Source organism: Anneissia japonica, unplaced genomic scaffold, assembly GCF_011630105.1.
Source record: "Anneissia japonica isolate Jap-2015-1 unplaced genomic scaffold, ASM1163010v1 scaffold1430_len515961_cov162, whole genome shotgun sequence".
Lineage (NCBI taxonomy): Eukaryota > Metazoa > Echinodermata > Crinoidea > Comatulida > Comatulidae > Anneissia > Anneissia japonica.
Window position 1 is genome coordinate 331,339 of NW_022693412.1, and position 14,180 is coordinate 345,518.

Here is a 14,180-nt window from a genome sequence, read left to right on the forward strand (position 1 = left end):
GAATGACCACTTTTTTTTTTAACGTTTATTGGATAAATGTAGCGTGGATCTGTCTCTTATACACATCTAGATGTGTATAAGAGACAGTGCTTGGAAATCGCGGAGGACGGGACCCGATACGTGAGATGTTGCGACAGCTGCGAGAGAAGCATCTCGCTGAACCTGTGCAGCGTCCGCCGGCCGAAGAAAAATTTCAAAGGCAACAACGACCGCTGGTACCTCGCTCCCGACTTCGAGGGCTGTCTCTTATACACATCATTCTTAATGTGATTTCAATCTGTGCTTTTTTCAATAGTTTTTAAAGTAATTTGTAAATATTATTTAAAGCTTACATTTGTTATTCTATGTAACTAAACTATACAATCTACATCAAATAAAAACACTATAATAGACTATGAAGAAATGTTATTAAACCAACATTATTATTTTTATATGTTCCCATGCAATCATGTTAATGACCAATGAATGCAATGTTGAATGACCACTTTTTTTTTTAACGTTTATTGGATAAATGTAGCGTGGATAGAGAATTAACGAATTAGAATTAACGTGCAATTTATGGTATGGATTAGAATCCTATGACAAGTATATGAAAAAAGTAATAAAAATTGACAAGATTGCTGTATACAATTTGTGTATATAGGAAGTAACACTCTAATGATTTAGGGGAGAAATTCTGGTATATTTCTTAAGAGGTATTAACATTTAAAGGTTGCATGAATTTTCTTTATATTGGATGAATATTTTGAAACTAATGTGCGATAGGCCTACATTGATATTAATGATACAAAAATAAATAAATAAATGTCCCCTTATTGGGGGTTATACAACTAAATGCTGAAGTTATACTTTTAAAAAAATTTTAAGCCATCAACTTAAATTCAATTACAATAAATCTTAGGTTTCGTATGATTGACATATCTTGACTGACAATATTTTATTGTTTAATGAATGAACGATGAACCGCGTTTGATACTGTAGGTGTTAAAGCGTTATGCAGCTGGATGCTGAAGTGTGCGAAAACAGACAACATACAAAAGATTCAAAGGATATACAGTTAAAACACTGAGTTGCTTTACATGAAAGAACATAGCGCGGTCCGTGAAACGTGTATATATGATGTGATTTTTCATCTAAGTGTATCATTTTTGATCTGCCGTTGATGCTGTTGCATTACCACTGTTTTTGATTACATACCAACGATCGTGTGATAGATATCCGTTTGAATTTGAAAGTGTGTGACTAGTGTTTTGATTACCGTAAGTTTTTAAGTGAGTTTGAATTTGAGTTTGAAAGTGAGTGACTAGTGTGTTTTGATTAGGTTTTAAGTGAGTTTGAATTTGAAAGTGAGTGAGTGACTAGTAATTCCTAATTTTTAGTGAAATTTTACTTTAAGTTCAATTTCTGTAATACAGTATTCTTTAAATTTTACATTAAATTTAATTTCATAATCGTAGTGAAGTTTGACATTAAGTTGGATTTCTTAAATTGGTAAAATTATAATAGAGGAATTGAACATTAAGTTTGATTTCATAATTTTAGTGAAATTTAACATAAGTTTGCTTTCATAATTTTAGTGAAATTTAACATTAAGTTTGATTTCATAATTTTAGTGAAATTGAACATTAAGTCTGATTTCATAATTGTAGTGAAATTTAACTTTGAGTTGATTTCATAAATTTAGTAGAGCCTAATTTTAATTGTGTTGTTGCCTGTTGTTACGCTGTGTGTGTTCTGTTGAGTTTTGTTGAGGTATTTCATCGGATTCATCACATCGAATTTGTTGATTTGTAATTGAAATTATTGTGTTCTTGAACAACTTGCGCCATAGTACTTCGTTGTAATTACAGATCTTCCAATTTATTTTCTATTGTAGATATAGGCGCTATATAATTCCCTGTTGATTGATTGATTGAATTAAAGATTTTTTCCGTGGCCCGTTTCATTTCCTATTGTTGCATATTTAATATTAGGCCTATTATTACAGGTATTATAGAATATTATTAAAAATTAGAATAATTATTAGTACATCATTATAATTTATTTCTAAAATAAGAATTATTTTATAGTTATTATTAATCATTATAATAATATAGAGAAACAAATTAGGTCTACTCTTATTATTATCGTTTTCATTATTATAGGAATTCTATAGAGAAGCAAAGGTTAAACAGTTAAGGATAATTATCCACTCACTCCTGAAGATTACTACTGCATGAAACAACTGTAGAGTAAATTCACGCTTGACATAACCTTTCTATTATTATATATGCATATATATATCTATACTGTATATATATATATATACAAATATTTAACTGATTCACTCTGTATATATATATATATATATTATAGAAATATAAACATCAATTTATTATTACTGTATTATTATTAATATTATTATTATTATTATTATTACTATTATTATTTTACATTCATAGGTTAATCGTCGTGTTAAGTACCCTTGTGGTGCTTGTGGCAAACGTTGCAAGTCTGAAACGGTGTGTTGTGGCAATTGCAACCAATGGCATCATAAAAACTGCGAAGTGTTGTCTGACACGCATTTCTCCACCTTGGAGAAACCTCCTCCAGGATATTTGTGCCGGCAGTGCTGTGTAGAGCCGTTCGACTGCAATGCTTCGTTGAACAGACTTCGTAATGCTGTGAAAGGAGGAAACTTGAAAGATTCTATTGCGTTGGAGCGGATCCGAATGAGGAGTATGGAGTTGCCCATTGAAACTTTGGTTGCACATGGACAATGTAGGCCAGACAGCATGGCAGAGAACATCTTGCTGAAGTTTGAACAGAACCCTAAATATCTTCCTGTGTCTGTGAGCGGAGATGGGAACTGCTTTTTTAACTCACTCTCCGTCGCAATGTATGGAAGCGAATCTAAAGCAACCGAAATAAGATTACTGACAGCACTAGAAATGTTGGAGAACCAGTTGTATTATGAACACATACATGCTGGCTCAAGGATTAGTCATGTGTCGCCCGACTTCGAGATTTCATGCAAGGACTGTCTAAGAGAAGGTGGATTTTCCTCTGCATGGACAATGCATGCGGCTGCATCTGTGCTGGAAAGGCCGATTATATCAATCTACCCACCGCTTAACGGACTTGTTGACAATTGTTTCGTAATTCTAAATAAACACTTTACACCCAGGACATCTTCTACCAAACGGCCAATACGTATAATGTGGACGGTCTTTGGATCATCTGGGTCAACGGGCACATGGACACCAAACCATTTCGTCCCCCTGTTACCGGTCAGGATCGCCGGGCCAGTGACAATCACCATTGAAAGTAGCCCTGAACCAGAGCTTCCAGAACTTGGACGTGCTAAATCAACACCACATCAGGTATGTACGATGAAGTGTAGGCCTATTTAGACTGCACCTACTGATCCCATGCTTAACTATAGGCCAATCAATAACAATATTGGCCTTGTTAAAGATAGTTATGCTGAAGAAATAAAACTATACATTTCATCATGTCTTGATGGCTATTTGTACTAGTACCAGTAGTATCTGATAATCAATAACTGATGCAAATAGAGCACAATAAATGTCTACAATTTTTCCAAAAGTATTGTATTATGTTATCCTACTAACTTTTTTTTCTTAAAATTTCTTTAACATGTGGTTCGTCATACTTAAAAAGTAAAGTAAAAACTAGCTTTCTATTATATCTTGGTTGTTTCCATAAGATTCATTTTTACACTACGGATTTACTTCAAAAGCGGGAAGTAATTTCAACCGATTGTACTTATTCCTTTAGTATTATTATTTCTTTAGTATTATTATTATTTTATTATTATTATTATTATTAATATTGTTATTTAATTATTATGATTTAATTATTATTATTATTTAATTATTATCATTATTAATATTTAATTATTATTAATATTTAATAAAAATGTTGACCCCCATCCCCTAGGTTTTTCCAGATCTGATGATTCATATTCCCATTCATCTTATAAGTGGCCCCCCCCCCACTTTTTTTTTGAAAAACGTTCCGCCGGCCCTGTTATTATTATTTAATTATTGTTGGAGAAGTGATACTTTGTGAAGTACATCGTGCATTAACAACAATTATTATTTAATTATTATTATTATAATTATTATTATTATTATTATTATTTAATTATTATTATTATTATTATTTATTATTCAGAAAACTCGCCGAGTAGAAAAGTCTCCAAATGTTTCTAAGACTTGTGAAGAAAAGGACGACATTTTCTCTTCATTGGAGAATACAAAACTATCACCAATTAACCCAAAGCAATCGAAATATTCATCTACACACAATCAGTTGCCTGAACAAGACTTGTCCCCGTTGAATGAGGTAATTATTTACAGTATGACGTTGATGCTCTTTACCATAAATGCTCGAATAAGCTCTGCGGCGCATATAACATGTTTGAAAGCTTCAGTGCTTCGCTCATTTGCGAGCAGCACTCTCAAAAAAAAAAAAATAAAATCATCAAAGGAAGGTAAATACAGTGTTATAATAAACGACATAATAATACATCGTGTAGCATAGCTCTCAACGAATGTAGTCCTGTAAAAACTCATTTGTCTGTCGTTTGGCTTCTCGTTGATGCTGATTGGCTGATTGTTTTCCATTTATATGATGTAATTATATAATGTATATGATGTAATTTTTTTTTCTTTGCAGCTGTCTAAAGAGTATTCTTCTGTGCAAATGATTAGGGCGATGAATGGGCCTGGTCGATTTATGAACCCAGAAGAAGTTTTGAATACGATGATGGAATTATCTCCCAGTGGTTGCAACGTGCCCGATGGACTTAAGGAAAATGTATATTTCTTGTTGAAAATCAAAGTAATGTGTTACGTCGCCAACAAGGCAAATATGCCATGTACGTCGATGATTGTGGTGCCTTGGCACAAGGTGCGTCGGCAAAGGTTCATACATATGTCATGAAAGGTGAAAACAACTTATATTACGTTGATGTTGTGAATGGACAATATTGTATCTGCAAGAACCGTAAGCGTGTGCCACTTGATCCTCAGCCAAGTGATGATAAAATTTTGGTATTTCGAAAGTACTATGTATCACTGAAAGCAGACAAATCGTTCAAGAAACGGATTTCAACTGTCATCAAATGTCCCGAATCAATACCTACAAATATGAAAAATCTTGCAGTCGTAGAGTATATAGGTGTATACCCTACCGAACCACAACCTCATGGAAATGGAAAGCACACGAACACTGACTATATAAGGACCGCCACAGCCGTTACCGAGAAAGTGAAAAATATGGTGAAAACTCAAACACCTCGGGAAGTTTACCAGGAACTAGTTTTAAATGGATCAAGTACGGCACCCAGAGATTTAAAACAAATACAAAATGCAAAACATTTACAAACCAGAAAATCTCAGCCAGATCAGCAAAGTCGAAAGAACATAGCAGATGATATTATAAATGTGCTAAATGACTTCCACCACAATCCAAGAATTTATTCAAGAAGTTGTTCAAACAAAAGGAAAGCCTCCCTATATAATTATTTATTATGAAGAACAATTAAAGGACATAATTCAATTCTGTTCCTCAAATGCAACACACCCAAGTGTTTTGGGAATTGACAGGACATTTAACCTTGGCGCATGCTATGTTACGACAACAGTCTATCACAACACAAATTTAATGCGAAAAGAGTCGGCAATGCACCCGATCATGTTGGGACCGGTATTTCTTCATTGGGATGGTGTCTTTACGACCTATCACCGGTTTTTATCCCATCTACAATGTAAATTGGAGGACTCAATTGTAGGCTCACAAATGAGTGGAATGAATCTTGTCTTTGGTTCGGATGAAGAGAAGGCCCTAACAAAGGCAGTAAAAAGTGTTTTCCCTTCATTAGATTTAGTTTTATGCATGCAGCACATATCAAAGAATGTGAGTCATCACCTAATTAAGATTGGTGTGGAAATCAGCGAAAGAAGAAAAATAATGGATACGGTATTTGGCGCAACAGGACTTATGGCATGCAAAGAGGAATATGAATATTTAAAAAAAGCCATGGAGTTGCATGAAAAATATGTAAATGAGGTACCAACATTTGCAAATTATTTTAGGAATTTAACAGATAAATTGTTGGAAAATGTTGTCAAATCTCGTAATAAAAACAAATGGATTCCGTTAGATTGGAAGAATAACTCATATGAAAGCTTAAATAATATCCTGAAATTAGCAGTGAATTGGAAAACCCTGAAACTGCCGGACTTAATTAATAGAATTAATAATATTGTTAAATTACAGCTCTGTGATATCCGTAGAGCAATACATGAAACAGGCAATTTTAAACTTGCACCATGGATGGCAAAGTTTGCAGTAAAACATGTAAATTGGGTGAAGAAAAGTGAGGCTGAAAAAGAAAATGTATATCGTAACTTTATGAAAGGTCCCAAAAAACTAAACAGTCACATTTGCTCAACGGACGGTGGACGGTGGAAAAATGCAAAAACTCAAAAAGTACGATTTTAAATATATGCAAATTATTTATAGGAAAAAAAATCGCCGTACTTCTACCGGCGACGACATATAGATTTATGAATTATGTTGTATCAAGTATTTAATAAATGATATTTGCAGAAGAAATTTGACACTTGTTGATTTTTATTTTGGTTTTATACCTAAATACAAGAAAAATTAGTCATTAGCAGCTACAGTACTACCCTGACGAAGGATATCATTGGGGGCTGTCTCTTATACACATCTAGATGTGTATAAGAGACAGATATAGGCCCGTAACCAGGTTCATGGGGAAGGAGGGGGAGTGGCATGACACGCGGAATGGGGGGTTTCCTATAGGCCAATTTGAACTCAAAAGTATTTCTTTAATGAAAAAAGTTATGATAAAATACGACTACGGTAATAAACTGATTAAAAAGAAGTGTTTCTTTAATGAAAGTTATAATACGACTACGTTAAACTGGTGGTCAAAAGGGGGTCCTATACCAAACACTCATCCCCTAGTTACGGACGGGCATGTCGTGTAAAATAAATTATAAACAATATCAATTTCATTTATTAAAAACGTAAAGGAATCGCCTATACAAAGGATGTTCCTTTATTTAAAGGATGTTCCTTCAATTATTAATATTATTCATTAAGCGAAAAGTAAAACTGTAGCCTAGGCCTATATTTAATTTTTTTTTTACATAAATTGTTGGCATAAAATGTGATATTTATATATTATTAACATGTTGCATGAACTTAATTAATTAAGAAACATGACCGGGCGCTACCGGGAGCTATTTAGTAGGACCCGATAAGGATAGCATTTGATGAAAGTTCCGTGTATTGATGCTAGCTTCAGTGTGCAGTTGTATTGCGCCATAATTTATGTAGCTCCTTGACCAATGTTTTATGTATTATTGCTAAGTATATTATTGCATTCTGATTAATATTCACGGTTAATTTCTATTATTTTAACATTAAGTTAGCTTTATAACTTATGCTTTAATTTCTATGATTCTACACTAATGTAGCATATTGTGAATTATGCATAACTTGTGTACTGTAACATGTTTATTATGGATTGTATTAATATGAAGTTACTTTTCATGACTTAAATGTAACTGACTAACTTATGCATGTACTTGATGTTTAGAGTTTAGTCTCTTTACATGATATTATGGTTTCTCAGTGAAGATTTTATTGAAAGTACAGTATTATTATTATTGTTTGAGGTTGTATTGATGATCAGTTTTTAATTTTTAATATTATTATTATTGCATTGTATCTTATATTTTTTACATTTATATTCAGTCACCAGGTCGGTGGGAAGTGACGAAATAAATTAGTCTGACAAACTACAGGAACTCGTCTCGTATCCTACTTTGCGTGTAATAGTTTGGCGCCCTAAGTGTTATCTGGCTAGATACCACTACAATATGGCCGTTTGCTGTTTTATTGTTTTTTCCTATTTGCCTTTCAAATTTTAATCTAAATTCGAATGTACTGTATGTCCTGGTCCCCGACCCTTTTAGGTTCACTTGGATAGGATCATCTTCATAAAATACTTCTATGAATGGATATTTTGTTTGAAGCAAGAAACCAAGTTGTCTTTATCCAGTACCGCTCATTTATTTTATTCGAATGGGAAACTTTTAACATAACTTTCACCACTATATATTTCCATTGTATTGCCATAAAGAATATCTGCCATGGTTTTTGGGAAGAATTTTCATTTTTCTACAGAGGTCAACGACCTTTTGACCTTTAGATACGTCAATTTCTGCACACGTTTTGAATTTGAATGGCTGGAAAATCTACAGGCTACATGTTAATACCAACATCATGCAAATCTATCCAATAAATCATGAGTTATGAACCTAAATGTTAACACCTACCTCAAACATCGCCATTGATTACACAAGTAATCAATAATTACAGTAGTAAATTTAATCAATTTATACATTTTTCTGGTTAATATCATTTTTTATATTCCATATGCTTAATAATAATAGAAAATACTAATTGGTATCAAATCTACTCACAACTGTAGATTTGTAAACGTTTGTGAATGAATTGGGAATAATTTTACAAATTTTCTGTGGAGGTCAATGACCTTTTGATCTCTAGTTGCGTTAATTTCTGACTGTTTCAATACTTCTTAAATTTGAATGACTGACCAATCTATAGGCTAAATGTTGATACCAACATCATACAAATCCATTGAGTAAATCAAGAGTTATGAGCATAAATGTTAACCCTATCCCAAAAACTGTTGTTGATTACAAATTTCTAGGATTATAAACCAATGACAGTAGTACATTTAATCAGTTTATACATTTTCCTTGTTAATATCATTTTTTTATGTGCCATATGCTTATTTATAATAGAAAATACTAATTGGTATCAAATTTACTCAACTGTAGATTTTTAAACGTTTGTGAATGAATTGAGAATAAATTTACTTTTCTGTGGAGGTTAATGACCTTTTGACCTCTGGCTACGTCAATTTCTGCCTGTTTCAAAACTTTTCAGTTTGAAATACTGACCGATCTATAGGCTAAATGTCGATACCAACATCATATAAATCCATTGACTAATCAAGAGTTATGAGCATAAATGATACCCCCTACCCCAAAAACAGTAGTTGATTACAAATTTCTCGGATCATAAACATTGACAATAGTACATAATGCATTTTTTTTTTTTTCTTGTTATACCCTCTCGCTAGGCAAGGCATTCATGTGCAAAGCAGTGGTGTTTGTTTATCCATGTAAAAAGCACGCCGGGAAAGTTTGCTTTCCAAGGAAAAGGTGACGTAATATAGATTATGACGTATGCATGCTAACTATATTGTGAGTGCGACGTCACCAAAAAATAAATATTTTCTTACATAACCAAAATATTAATAACTACAAGGTTTGTAGGCGTAAATTCCCTTAATCCGAATTAAGGGTTGCACAATCTCCTTGCCATAAAAAATTACAACTCCAACTGACGTCTCAGCCGAGAAATACGGTTAGCTGAAGTTTTTTTTTTCGCAAATCTGACTATGAAACCATATCGAAATGTCACGTTCCTCTTCTGACTCTGAGTTGTGCTCATAGAGCTATTAAACCTCTATGGTTGTGCTTCGCACACGCCGCCGAGGGCAAAAATAAGAGTCAGCAGTGCAAAAATCAGAGTCAGCAGTGCAAAATCAGCGTCAGTAGTGCAAAACACAGAGTCAGCAGTGCAAAACCCTAGCAGCAGTACAAAATTAAAGTAGCAGTGCAAAACTCAAAACGCCCTCTCTTTTGAATAAAGTTTCACAGCTTTTTTGGCCGCGTGCTTACGGAAGGTGTCAACTAACTGTATTTGAGAATGGATGAAATGTTGCGATCACTTGGGCGCTCCCAAGTGACTCATTGATAAATTATTATGTCCGCATAAACCTCAGTAATAACATAATAAACTAATTTAATTTTAATTTATTTAAATAAGTAATTTAACAAATATTTTTATTGATAATTTATTTAATCTATTACATATCTTCCCTAATTTATAAACAATTATTAGAATATAATTGATTTAATCATTTTTTCATTAACGATTACATTAACTAATTAATAAATAATTGAATAATAATATAATACAATAATTGATTTAATAAATAATTTTACTGATGTTATTAAATAAAATGACTTATTTAATTTTTGAATAATTTAAATCTGTCTCTTATACACATCTAGATGTGTATAAGAGACAGACTCTACACGCTGCTAGGTCTTCTCATTTCTGTTCTCTTGTTGAAAATTGTAAAGTCAACCAATGACGCCTTTTTAAGATTATTAACAAGCTTCTTGGAAGGACCAAAAATGAAGTCTTGCTCATAGGTTCAACAAGTTTTTTTGCTGAGAAAGTTATTAAACTCAGACAACAGCTCCCCCGGAACCTATCTGATTTGAGGATACCGATATGATCCACACATTTGACAATTTTTCACTTGTCGCGTCGATGTCTCAAAAACTACCTTCAAATACTCTATAATATATTAACTACAAAAATATCTTTATTGTAAAAATAAACTATACAGTCAAAATCCAAATGGTCGACAAAACTAGGTTTTTGGTAATAAAATGGCTGTAAGTGCCCTGTGACCGCCATAATCTTGGTTGTAATACCTATGCTTTCCGATCCTGGAATTCAGTAGACCATATATAAACTACTCAAACGTTTTATGTAGAAAATACAGTATAAATTCAAAATGAAAAATGGCCTCTAAAAAGGGGGGCTCTAGGTTCACCGATTGTCTTTATCTTGGTTATCAACAGCTGTTTTATATTGCATATTCCGATATTGCATATTCCGGTGACACTAAACCTAAGGCCGAGGTGGGTGGTGTGAACTCTCAAGCAAGTGGCCGTTCCAAAACTTTCCACCTATACTTTGTAGAAGAAATTAAACCACCACTGCCACAGGCTAAAGTGTAGCACCACAAACTAAACTAAATGTGACAAATACAGATGGATACAAAATGTTCCTTAATACAAACTCTCATTTGAGTATATTTTATTTGAGGAACTGACACTAAACATGCGAGGCCGAGGTACTGTAGGTGTGAACACATAAGCAAGAAGCCGTCAGCACACAAAGGACTTTGAATCTGGTATGAAGAGATGAATCTGTTATGAGGAGATGCATACTGCCTTCAGTGTTTTGTAAAACTCCTTGTAGCTACTAGTATTTGCATTAAGCTGAGTCTTCGCTGCTAGATTTATTAGTGTGGACCCTAGTGTCATTTCGCGAGATAGGCTTGCCCAAAGCGATTTTATTGCATTTTCTGGATATTTTGAGCATGCTGAATTAAAAAATGCAAGGGTCCATTTTTTCCGAGATTGCCTTGGCGGCCATTTTGGAATTTCAAAATGGCCGCCATTTTCACATTAAAAATAACAATAACTGTGCCATTAGAGCAAATATCAACATCATTTTGGCCCTATTTTGTCAATGTCAACCTGTCCAATGGTGATATTCTCACTGATCATAAATGGCGGCCATCTTGAATTTCAAAATGGCTGCCGTTTTTATAGTAAAAATAACAATAGTTGTGCTATTAGAGCAGGTATAAACTTATTTTGGCAGCAAACCCTGTATTTTCAATGCCAATCTGTCCAATGGTGAGATACTTACGAATCATACATGGCAGCCATATTGAATTTCAAAATGGCTGCCATTTTCACAGAAATAATAACCATAATTGTGCTTTTAGAGCAGGTATCGACATGATTTTAAAAGTGTCATTTCGCGAGATAGGCTTGCCCAAAGCAATTTTATTGCATTTTCTGGATATTTTGGGTATGGTGAATCAAAAAATGCAAGGATCCATTTTTTCCGAGATTGTTGTGGCGGCCATTTTGGAATTTCAAAATGGCCGCCATTTTCACATAAAAAAATAACAATAACTGTGCCATTTGAGCAAATATCAACATCATTTTGGCAAAAAAACCTATATTTTCAATGTCAACCTGTCCAATGGTGATTTTCTCACTGATCATAAATGGCGGCCATCTTGAATTTCAAAATGGCTGCCGTTTTTATAGTAAAAATAACAATAGTTGTGCTATTAGAGCAGGTATCTACTGATTTTGGCAGCAAACCCTATTATTTTCAATGTCAACCTGTCCAATAGTGAGATTCTTTAAAGTTATTTAAAATCAATACCGTACTTTTATTATTGGAATAGGCCTACATATCATAAGAATCATGAGATTTGCCTTATAATACATTAATAGCTGAAGCCTCCAAGGGGAGGGGTTACACATGTAATGAGAACACCTCTCCCCACCCCATGACCAAATTCCCCCGTTTTTTACTATAAAAATATTAGCATTTATGAAAACTGCATTATTTTTTTAAAAGTAAATATGTTGATTAAAAAAGATTTATTACGAACTCAATAAGACATTAACCAGAACAATGGTGATATTCACATGAAGAACGGAGGCCAGCTGTCTTTACTCAAAATGACTGACATTTTTTCAGATGCATGTCAAGTGTTTTTACAATATCAGCCACTCCGGTATTAATCTAGAAATTACATAAGAGTTAAGACAAGCTTGGTCAATGATGGGCTGGTTCTCATAGAAACAAAAGGAAAATAGACAATGCAATGGCAAAATTAGAACAATAGCAATGCCCGATCCAATAGTGTAAAAACAATAGCCGCCAGGGCGTATAATGTATGATGAACCAATCTAAATAACCAGCTTGTAAAACAAATTATAAGATAGATCTATGAATATATAATGTCATAAAAATCCATGAATATAGATATACATGTACAATAATGTACCCGCAACAATGGATTATACCATTGTAAGGTAGGGGTGGACAATGGGGTGTTTGTCTTGATGCTGGTCTACAATTGGTTTCTGCTGCAGTGCTAGCAGTGTCTTTGTATCAGCTTTTGTGTATTATGAATTAGAAACTGGGTGTAGTCTACATAGGCATAAACATCATAAAAAATTGTTTTTATCTTGGTTATCAACAGCTGTTTTAGATTGCATATCCTGGTGAATCTAAATATGAGGCCGAGGTGGATGTAAACTCTCAAGCGAGTGGCCGTTCCCAAATTTTCCACCTATACTTTGTAGAAGACATTACACCAACTGCTGTCACAAGCTAAAGTGTAGCACCACAAACTAAACTAAATGTGACAAATATAGATGGATACAAAAATGTTCCTTAATCCCAACTCTAATTTGAGTATGTATTATTTGAGGAACTGACACTAAACATGCGAGGCCGAGGTACTGTAGGTGTGAACACATAAGCAAGAAGCCGTCAGCACACAAAGGACTTTGAATCTGGTATGAAGAGATGAATATGTTATGAGGAGATGCATACTGCCTTCAGTGTTTTGTAAAACTCCTTGTAGCTACTAGTATTTGCATTAAGCTGAGTCTTCGCTGCTAGGTTTATCCACCAATTGTTTTTGATTTCTCTTAGTTTACACCTAAATTTGCTGTAGGTAATATGAAAGGTTGTTTTTTTTTTTTTTCATAGGCTGAGTAAGATATATCTTGTGGGCGGATATCATTTCCCCTGCACATCCTCGAACTACTTGTCCTTTTCCTCAAACCAGCCTTCGATTTTCCTTGGGGAGAACCATTGGACTTCTTCTAGGGTCTGGCGGATAGCAGTTTTCAGGTGTGACAAACAATTCTGGGCTGGAGTTTGCAGCGTAAGTTGCATCCTAAAGTTTTTATTGAAGTTTCACCTGGATGTCAGCTTTCACTGACTGAAAGTTTGGCAACCTGAAACTTCTCCCTTTCAGTGTTTCGAGGATGTTGACCTTGCCATCTTTGGGGGTGTTCTGTACGAGGGATATCAGATCAGTGTAAAACTTACCCTTAGCGTCAGCCTGAACGGTCAGGGCCAGAGGCGGCGCCAGCGGGGTGGCATGGTGCTTAAGCCCCCCCCCCCAACCGGACAGGTCAAGCCCCCCCTGCCGGACAGAGCTCGTCGGGCAGTCAGACCATAAAACATAAAAATAGGCCCACACCAAGCCAACACATGTCTGTTACAGTCTGAGAGTGCCATTTTCAGCCATCTAGAGGTTGATATTCGTTAAAAAAAATCTCATTTGGGAGGGGGAACCTCCTCTCAACCCCTTCTCCCAGCTCGAGCCTACGAGCTCAAGTCCCCCCTGT

General features: G+C 34.4%; 1 protein-coding gene across 5 annotated transcripts; it reads left to right on the forward strand.

Annotated features, from left to right (window-relative positions):
* Positions 1-1,026: 1,026 nt before the first annotated feature.
* Positions 1,027-6,642, forward strand: LOC117100718 (vertnin-like). Of its 5 annotated transcripts, none has more exons than XM_033240510.1 (4): positions 1,027-1,259; positions 2,442-3,362; positions 4,180-4,350; positions 4,684-6,642. In XM_033240510.1, exon 4 carries the CDS (start codon positions 5,461-5,463, stop codon positions 6,511-6,513), a length of 1,053 nt encoding a protein of 350 aa, XP_033096401.1. In that variant the 5' UTR covers positions 1,027-1,259; positions 2,442-3,362; positions 4,180-4,350; positions 4,684-5,460; the 3' UTR covers positions 6,514-6,642. The 5 variants fall into 5 exon arrangements, with proteins under 5 accessions (XP_033096401.1, XP_033096396.1, XP_033096398.1 ...); XM_033240505.1 differs by having other exon boundaries at positions 4,684-5,448; XM_033240507.1 differs by having other exon boundaries at positions 1,034-1,110; positions 4,684-5,448.
* The last annotated feature ends 7,538 nt before the right edge of the window (positions 6,643-14,180 follow it).

Excerpts from the sequence above, each read along its gene's own strand:
- LOC117100718 (XM_033240505.1), top strand. The coding sequence starts at position 2,712 with ATGAGGAGTATGGAGTTGCCCATTGAAACTTTGGTTGCACATGGACAA. Across the intron at positions 3,363-4,179 it reads CTAAATCAACACCACATCAG|AAAACTCGCCGAGTAGAAAA; the intron begins GTATGTACGATG and ends TTTATTATTCAG. Across the intron at positions 4,351-4,683 it reads ACTTGTCCCCGTTGAATGAG|CTGTCTAAAGAGTATTCTTC; the intron begins GTAATTATTTAC and ends TTTTCTTTGCAG.